Source organism: Dipodomys spectabilis, unplaced genomic scaffold, assembly GCF_019054845.1.
Source record: "Dipodomys spectabilis isolate Male_0828 unplaced genomic scaffold, ASM1905484v1 ptg000145l, whole genome shotgun sequence".
NCBI lineage: Eukaryota > Metazoa > Chordata > Mammalia > Rodentia > Heteromyidae > Dipodomys > Dipodomys spectabilis.
Genome location: NW_024870822.1, coordinates 25,665,248 through 25,675,112, shown reverse-complemented (window position 1 = coordinate 25,675,112; position 9,865 = coordinate 25,665,248). Strand labels below are relative to the sequence as shown.

General features: G+C 38.2%; 1 protein-coding gene across 1 annotated transcript; it reads right to left on the bottom strand.

The window, feature by feature from the left end:
• Nucleotides 1-1,092: 1,092 nt before the first annotated feature.
• On the bottom strand, nt 1,093-2,037 carry LOC122117751 (olfactory receptor 478-like). The gene has a single exon (XM_042691554.1). The coding sequence runs from the start codon at nt 2,035-2,037 to the stop codon at nt 1,093-1,095; it is 945 nt and encodes a 314-aa protein (XP_042547488.1).
• Between the last annotated feature and the right edge of the window lie 7,828 nt (nt 2,038-9,865).

Genomic DNA, 9,865 nt, shown 5'->3' with positions numbered 1-9,865 from the left:
ATTTAGTCATTGCCTACCAATTTAATTCTTATGCCATAAAAGTACCATCAGGGGCACTAGTGGAGTGGTATTAGAAAAACTGTTAGACACCACAGACTTTGTCAAGCTAACATGAAATTAATCATTTCAGGAGTACAACTTGTTGTGCACTGAATCTGAAAGGGCAGTCATCTTGAAATATAAGCATGGACAGTGAAAATGGACAGAGATAGTAGATAAAAAGTTGGCTTAGAATGTACAGATTTTTTGATGAAATGAGTACAGAGGGGAACATATTAATCACTGTCATGTTTCTAATCAATAAACTAATTGAATGATGGTACCCTTCTGGAAGAAGAAAAGCTGGGAGTAGATGAACAGGAAAAGATAATTCAATACAGTAGTCAATATGGTAGACTAGAGATAAGTTAAGACACTAAGGGAAAAATGGGAGATGTGGCTCAGAGGCAAAGAGCTGGCTTAACATGAGCAAGCATGGGTTTCCTTCCTAACACCAAAGAAACAAAAAAAAGATGATCAGTAATTAGTCAGGGGCAACTCATTCTTTTTATTTGTGAGGACCTTACTTATATCCAATGTTGGAGTCACAAGGCAGGAACACTAACTAGAATTTTATGAGTCCACCAAATTAACAGCCAGTAGACAACTCTACTGTAAGGAAAACATTGCCATTGATCTTACTGTATGTTCTACCTTGTTATTTTCTCCCAGACTATTATCGAGTTATAACTGCAACCACAGGGCTCATTTCAGGCTATGCTCTAGTCTGAAACATCTGTATGTTCAACAATCTTAATTTATTGCACACGATCAGTTTTAAAACAATATGAATATAATTAAAAACAAGCTTTAAACAGATTACTTTCATGATATATATGTTTAATTATAAAATACTTTAAATGTGTAAATTTTTCTCACTGTGAACTGGGGATTCATTATTCCACATCTGAAAACCTACTGGCTTTATGTATTAAAGCCTCCACACTGCTAATTATTTACTAGTAAATATAGTTCAATCGCAGACACTCAGATTCCTTTAATTATCTATGGATTATTACAACTATTCTAAGTCCAACAAAATAAGAGATATCACTAAGAACATATTTTCCTGCCAATCTGTCTCTTCAGTGCTCCCTTCATCTCCTTATTCCTGAGGCTGTAGATGACGGGGTTCAGCATGGGGATCACTACAGTGTAGAGCACAGATATCACCTTGTTTTGGTCAGTGGAGAAGCTGGATTTGGGCATCACGTAGATGAATGTAATGGTCCCATAGTACAGAGTGACCGCAGTGAGGTGGGAGGTGCAGGTGGAGAAGGCCTTGTGGCGGCCCTCAGTGGAGCGCATCTTCAGGATGGTGATGAGGATATAGACGTAGGAGATGGCTATGATCATCACTGTGGACACAATGACAAAGCCAGATGACCATGAAGGGATGACTTCAGGAACACTGACATCCGTACAGGAGAGCTGGACCAAAGGAGCAAAATCACAGAAAAAATGATTGACTTTATTTGGTCCACAGAAGAGTAAAGAATAGAAGCAGCTAGTGAAAGAGCAACTATTGAGAAAACCACCTGCATAAGATACCATGAGTAACCGCACACAGACTCGTGTGGACATTTTGGTTGAATACAACAGTGGGTTGCAGATGGCCATGAAGCGATCATAGGCCATGGCAGCCAGAAGGAAGCATTCAGTTGATCCAAAGAAAACAACTGAACCAAGCTGGATGCCACAGCCAAGGTAGGAGATTGTATTTCTTTCCACCAGGAAGTTAATCAGCATGTTGGGTGTGACAGAGGATGAGAAACCTAAGTCTGCAAAAGCTAAATGGCTGAGGAAAAAGTACATGGGGTGGTGGAGCTGAGTGGAGACTCTGATGAGATGGATTGTGCACAGATTGCCAGATACAGTCACCAGGTAGATGCACAGGATGATGAGGAAGAGGATGACTCGAAGGACTGGATCATGAGTTAAGCCCAATAGAATGAACTCTGTCACTGTGGTGTGGTTCCCATCCACCAGGGAATCCATTAGACAATGGAGCTGCTGCCAGGACAAATCTGTGATGAATAGATTACATGAAAAAATTTATAATTGTGATGGGTTCATTTTCATTAACATTTTAGGAATATCATCATAAATAAAACTGTTCAAATATCATATGCAATTATTTGATTATAGTCTGTAATTTTGAAATTGATTTTTAGCAGAAACACCAGAAAATATGCTTCATATTAATTCATAACACATTTTCTTTGTATACCACATTTTCTGAAAATGCACCCACTACTATTTCAATGTCAAACAATAAATATACAAGACATATGAAAATAATCAAAATTAACACTCCATATACTAGCATCAAAAGACTATATAAAGGTTTTGCAAAGATGGTTTAATAGCAGTTAATGTTTGTTACAAGCTTCTTAAATGAATAGCATGTCATTAAGAATTATATGAATAAACAAATATATACGTAATTTGTTATGTAAGTAAAATGATATTAGTTATTTTCATTATTCATCATATGGATGACTAAATGAGCTCTGAAAAATATGTACATTATGCAAAATTATATGGCTAGTGATAAATTAGAAATGCAAATCCTTGGAAGTCTGACTGCCCATTCTCTTAGTGACTACATAATAATGAAGTTAAAGTATGTACTCAGCAATAAGAAAATTAGTCTTTTCATCATCTTGCAGCTAATGTGTAAAAGAGTCATTAAAGTTATATGTACTTCATGGTGTTGGTTATTTAAGTACGAACTTTTATATATGTTCAAATAAAATTGTTATGAGTCCTATAAACAAAGATGAATTTTTAATTAGGGTATAAATTTGTAACATAAAATTTTGTTTTACCAAGTGGCTTCAAATATCAATGTAATTACTTTGAATAAAACATTTGGCATTTAGATAAAAACTAAAGATCCATTCATGCAAATAAGTTAAATCACTATATACTGTAACAGGACTTTGAAGTGGAATTTTGTGGCTATTTTCAATAAAGCTATTTTTAACATTTTACACAGCTGTGCAAAGTCCATGCTGAAAACGTAAGGGTCACTGAATGGAAGGTCAGGTTGCTCTGAGCTACAAATTTTCTGAGTACCTCTACCATGGTTTTTCTAGGACTTGTCTTTTAACTAAAATATTCAACTGGGGGTTGGAAAAATTATGTTAAACAAAGTAAGTCAGACTCAGAGAGGCAGAGAGCACATTTTTTTTCTTATGGTGCAAGTTAGATCTAAATTATAAGCATATAGTCAAACATTTACAAGTCCATATGCAGATATTCACAAACAAGCTGACTAAAGTATGGTACACATAGGGGCGGATTCCAATGGTGTAACTCCTTTGAGCAGCTCGCAGTTTAACAAAGGGAGTACCAAAAACAAATACACATATTGTTAGGAATGTGGAGGTCCAGGGGAGAGAGGACAGATAGAAGGAGAGAGAAAGGGTGAGTAGATGCAGTCATAATCTTCAATGTACACATGTGAGAATGGAACCAGGTAACTTGGGAGGATGGATGAGACAATGGAGAATGATGAAAAGGGTAACATTCATTAGGGTGTATTATACTCACAAATTGACATGTTCATTTGAAACCCCTTTGTACATCTAACGATGGTATAAATAAATATAATACTTATCTGACTTACTTACCTCTTTACACTTCTAACTTTTAAAAACTTTAAATATTATCAAATGCTCAAATCAGCTTCCAGGTAAGATTTTGGCAGCATGCCAAACTGGTCTGAGTTGGTTGAAAGACCATATGAATTTCTTTCTTCTGGGTAGGTAACCCAAGAAGTCCAGTAACTCTACATTGGAATGACAGCTACCTATGTAAACTGATGGTAGAAACAACAAGTCTGAAAAAAATCATTCATTGCCTACTGGCTTGATTTCACCTACCCTGTTTCTGCCCATAACAAGTGAGCATAACTGATAGTTGTTAGAGGGAAGTTGTCTCAAATGATGAATGAAAACTCATGCATCTGATCCATTAGCAAAAGCCAGAGTCTTACCTCTTGAAATGAGAACCCATTCCTATTTCAATAACATATCTAGGTCATAGTTACAGTTATATAGATACATGTTGGGCTTAAAAAAGTTTCTTCTCCTTTGGGGATAAATCTCTGAAGATGCTAGAGATTCAGGTGTGAATTCAAAAGCATCACCGCACATCATTATGTATATACTAGCTATTGAGTTATGCGATTCACATACAAATAAACTAATAATTCAACTAAGAATTCGTATGTGCGTATATACATAAAAGAAATTATACATAAAATATATAAATATTAGTTCTGAGTTTAGTATTTAAGATTAAGAAATAGTACAAAGTTAAGGTATAATAAATAAGCTACTCTCTAGTGTTTCCATATGTGTTTAATGAGAAGTGTTTTTATTTGTATGTATAACATGCCATATGTACCATGGAGAACCATTTGACCCAACCTTCTTTCCTGTGGTTATCTGCCCAGAGGAAATGAACTGAGTACTTTATGGAATGTTTGCATTCCCACATTCATTTCAACATTATTCAGGGCAGCCAAGATTTGGAAATAACTTGTCTATCATGAGAGATGGGGTGGGACCACAGGGAGAGGGGTAGACAAATGATGAGGAAGAGTGGGAAGAATGCAGTCAAGAATTTAATGTATATGCCTCACAATTAAGAAAAGTAAGGAAAGCCTGGAGCTGGTGGTTCATGCTTCTAATCCTAGCTACTCAGGAGGCTGAGATCTGAAGGTTATGGTTGGAAGCCAGTTCAGGGCAAGAAAGGTCTTGTGACTCTTATCTCCAATTAACCACCTAAAAGCCAGAAGTGGAGTTGTGGATCAAAGTGGTAGAGCACTAGCTTTGAGCAAAGAAGTGTCCTTGGATAGCACCCGGGCCCTGAATTCAAGCTTCACGACTGACTAAAAAGAAACAACAACAACAACAAAAACAAACAAACAAAGGCAAGACAAAGGGCAAAGGGGGAACCAATGCAACAGTGATACCCACAAGACAATATGTTGGAAAGGATCTGTATAACTTGGCAGGGGTGAGGAAAAGTGGAAGAAAAATGAGGGAAGGGACAACAAGTTCAACAAGACATGTACTCACTACCTTACTTATGTAACTGTAACCCCTATGCATATCACCTTGACAATAAAAATAAAATTTAAATTTTAAAAAAGAAGAAAAGCAAGGAAGGGGTGGGTCAGGAGGAGTGGATGAGAATGCCAAAAGGGCTGATACTGGATAAGATGCATTGCATACGTAAACTGCTTTGTTAAATGACAACTCCTTTGTAAGACTATGACCTACATATATAAGGGAAGATTATTCACCTCACAAAGAAAGTTTCCCGCCATCTGTAACCATAGGGAAAGAATGAAAAGACATTATGCTATTTGAAATAACCTAGAAAGAAAGGTATTGCATGATCTCACTTCTCTGTGGGATTTTAAAAAGTCAAATACATAGAAACAGCGTAGTCCTGGCTATCGCCTGGTGACCAGAAGAGTAGAAATGTAAGTCAAAGAATAAGATGTTGCAGTAAACAAAATGAATGTCTAGTTTTCCCGTGTACAACATAAAGGCTATAGTTAATAATCCATATATTGGGAATTTGCTGGGTGGATTTTAAATGCTTCTATACTAAAAATGAGATAAATATGATAATTTCCTTGATTATATCCTGTGAACATATATATCAAGACATCACATTGTATACCTTAAACATATTATCTTTGAAAGTCTCTCAAATGAGAAACTTATTGTGAGTCAGAATGGCTTCCTCCCTTAAATTGAAGTTCTTTCCTAGGGCTAATTTGAAGATTTTCCTTTTTTTGTTATTTTTGTCTTTAATTTTCAAAAATTTAATATGGATAAACTTGCTTTTTTGTGGGGTAATGGTACTTAGGTTCAAGCTCAAGGCTTTATGATTGCTTGGCTGGCACTCTACCAGTAGAATAAACCTTTCAGCTCTGCTTTATTAATGGTTATTTTGGCGATGAGTCTTAAGGACTTTCCTTCCAAGGATGTCTCTGAACTGAGAATCTCTGGGTCTCAGACTCCTGAGTAGCTAGAATTACAATCCTGAGCTAGCCTCCCAGCTTTTTGTTTTAAAAAGGGATTTGTATAGCCACTTGACTCTGCAACTGTATCTCTTACACCAGAGTTGGGATGTTTATTTTTGCCATTTATTTATTTAGCCAGTCCTGGGACTTGAACTCAGGGACTGGGTGATGTCTCTGAGCCTTTTTGTACTCAAGGCTAGCACTCTACCATTTGAGCAGCAGTACCACTTCTGGCGTTTTCTGAGTAGTTTATTGGAGATAAAGAGTCTCATGGACTTTCCTGCCTGGTCTGATTTCAATTCGCATTCCTCAGATCTCAGCCTCCTGAGAAGCTAGGATTATAGGCATAAGCCATCGGTGCCTGGCTACCATTATCTCTTTCAATCCTATTCATTTCCCCTCCAATCTCTTTTTATAGAACACCTACAGATTTTTATTCCCCACAGGTAGGAATGGCTCTGTTCTTTTTCTTTTCCAGTCTATTTATTCTCCCCTTTTTATGTCAAGATGATGTACAGAGAGGTTACAGTTATATAAGGATGGTAATTAGTACATTTCTTGACAAACTTATTACCCCTTCCCTCATTTTTTCTCCTACTTTCCCACCTCCCATTCCCTCCCCCCAAGTTGTACAGATCATTTCCAACATCTTGTCTTGTGAATGTTGCTGTTGCATTGGCCACCCCCCTTGTCCTTTGTCTCACTATTCTGTTGTTCCCCTTCCCTTTCCTAATTCAGATATACGTATATACAATACCAGGGTACCAAAACTGAATATAGTGACAATAGTCCACAGCCATACCACCCTGGACATGCTCAATCTCATCTATTTACTTTTTGTTTAGATCAGATCAATTCTGTTTCTCTTCAGTCAAATCTTCTGAGCCTCCTCTCTGCAGCTCTGACTCCTAGGACTGCCCTCTAAGGTTGAGCCCACTCATCAAGGCTGTTTATTTAATTCGGATGAGAGTATTTTTACTTTTAAAGTTTTTCTACTTATAGGGTTGGGGTTTTTTGGAACAGGGGGGAGGGTATTCTATTTCTTTGCTGATCTTTTCCAATGGCTTCATTACTATCAAAAGAAATTAGTGATTGAAGGCTGGACCACATTCACATTCTTGCAGGTGGCCTTCCATGGTTGCAATGGCCAGACAAGTATTTGAAGTCAGCTTCCTGCTGGGCCTACTTATAGTGGTTTGCCCTCAGTGAGGTGTGACTCATGCTCTCTTCTTCCAGATGGGCCAGTGGAAGCTCAGCCCCACCTCTCATTATGCCCCCTTCCAGTGGAGGTGCACCAGGCTGGCAACCTCCTTGCCTTGGGCTTCTCCGAGGTTAGGGAAGAAGGAATGGAGGGCTTCCTCCTGTAGCAGGAAGGGACAGCGGCAGAGATCCAGCTTCCCACACAGCTGCACTCCCAGTGGAGGGGGTAGAGTAATGTCAAGTAGTTCCATTTCATAACTCTTCTCCTCCTCTCCTCTCATATCTTCTCTCCTTTCCTCTCCTCTCAATTCATCTCATTTCATCGATGACATTGAAGCTCATCTCCCAGGCAGAACTGCTGACACTGCTCAGGCTGGGAATAGGCAGGAGGGGTGAGGGGTGGAGTTCATTCCTTCAGCTGGCTCCATTGAAATTTGGGTAAGTGGGTTGGTATTATCGTGTGTGTGTGTGTGTGTGTGTGTGTGTTGTAGTCACTTTTCAAGTATTTTCAGTTCCTTCAAGACCACCTTTTTTCAATTTTCTGGTTAGGGAGTGTAACACTTTTATTTATGTATCACTCTGATGGTGCTGGGAAGGAAGCTCCCTGTTGCTCTTTCAGAAGACATGGAAGCAATATGGAAATTCACGGCTGGGAAGGTGGCTCAGTGGTAGAGCGCTTGCCTTGCATGCATGAGGCCCTGGGTTCGATTCCTCAGCACCACATAAGCGGAATAAAAAAAGCTGGAAGTGGCGCTGTGGCTCAAGTGGTAGAGTGCTAGCCTTGAGCTGAAGAGCTGAGGGACAGCGCCCAGGCCCAGAGTTCAGGCCCCACAACCAGAACCCCCCCCCAAAAAAAAGGAAATTCATGAGACCCTCTCCTTTGCTTTTCCTCAAGTCTTGAAATTTGTAAGAACTTGCCTTCCTACCTTTTAAGATCTTATACTTCTTTTCCATCAAGAGATTCACATTTTCCTTTTAATATTAAGAGGTAGGTTCAGAGAGATATTAAACTACTTTTTCTTCAATGGAACCAGAATTTAGGCCTGTAACCATTTAGACACATTTATATGGATGCTTATTTATTTTATTTCAGAAAATGAGGGAACTGCATGTGAGTTTGGCAGTTTCAAAGGTAGAAACCCTACCAATACCTGCAGCAGAAAGGAATATGTCAGAGATAAAGACTTTAGGAGTTCACCCTTTGTCCCACCCTTTCTGTACCCCACTTACCCTCCCCCAAACAGATAAACTCCCAAACAAGACAAAAGGTAAAGAAAACAAAAACAGTAACAAAGAAAAAAATCTCTTCTTTCCACTTCTTTGAGTTCATTTTGATAAGCATCATTTTATATGACCATATGCACATAGCCATTGAGCCTTTGTGATCCTCTCCTAAGAATATCCTCCTTTGGTCTCACTGTTGAATGTCTAGAGTCCTAATTTATCATGTCCAAGTATATTTTTTGTCTTTTACCATCCATCATGTTTACTTGTAGATGTATAGACACATTCTAGCTACCACAAATGAGGGAAACAATGCAACTTATATTTCTCTGGGCCTGGCTTACTTTACATAACATATTTTCCCCAAGTATTCCATTTTCTTATGAGTGATACAATATCATTCTTATACTCACTAGACATTATGTTGAAATGAACTATACAGCTTGTATGTGGGGATGGGGGGGAAAAACTGGGAAAGAGAGAGGGAAGGGGTGACACTGTTCAAAAAGAAATGTACTCATTACTTGACTTATATAAGTGAAACCTCTCTGTACATCATCTTTACAATAACAACATACATGCATGTATATATGTATATATGTGTGTTACCTAGGGGTCAGAATTCTCAAGCAGCTTATCCCCCCAGCTCTCCACAAGTGTGCTTACCTTCAGAGATTCAATTGTTAGGAGCACATTTGTATGCTTGAACTTTTTCTTAGTCTTTAGATGTATCATTTGAATCTTCTGTAAAGTAAGCATGGAATAAAATGTAATAGGATTGTGATGTGGATTACTTGGGTTAACACCTACAAATTACCCACAAGAATACTTGGAACGAAGTCAGCAATCTCGCTTTATCTGCTGCTGTCACTAATCTCCTTACTAGTCTACTGCTACTATTATTAACATTTGGTCTCTAGATCTAACTCTTGGAACATTCAAATACATAACGTAGTAAATATTCAGTAAGTTACTTTACATATCTGTAGTAAACTAGGCTGGGATACTAGTAACCAATGTTCTTTTCTCTTTCTCTTTTGTTTTCTCCTTTGCCTTCCTCCTCCCTCTCCTTTCCTTTCTCTTTTCCCCTCTCCTACTCTTCTCTCACCTACTCTCTCCTGTCTTCCTCCCTTTCTTTTCCTTCCCTTTCCTCTCCTGTCCTCTTTCCTCCTTCCATCTCTTCTTTGTCTTTTTCTCTTTCTCTTTTGGTGATATTGGTTTTTTTTTCAGGGCCTCACAAGTGCTAGATAGATGCTCTACCCCTTGTGCTACACTTCAAGTATCAGAATCTGAGTTTCAAACAAGACCTAAAACTCTATCTATTCACTTATTCACACTAACATTTCCATT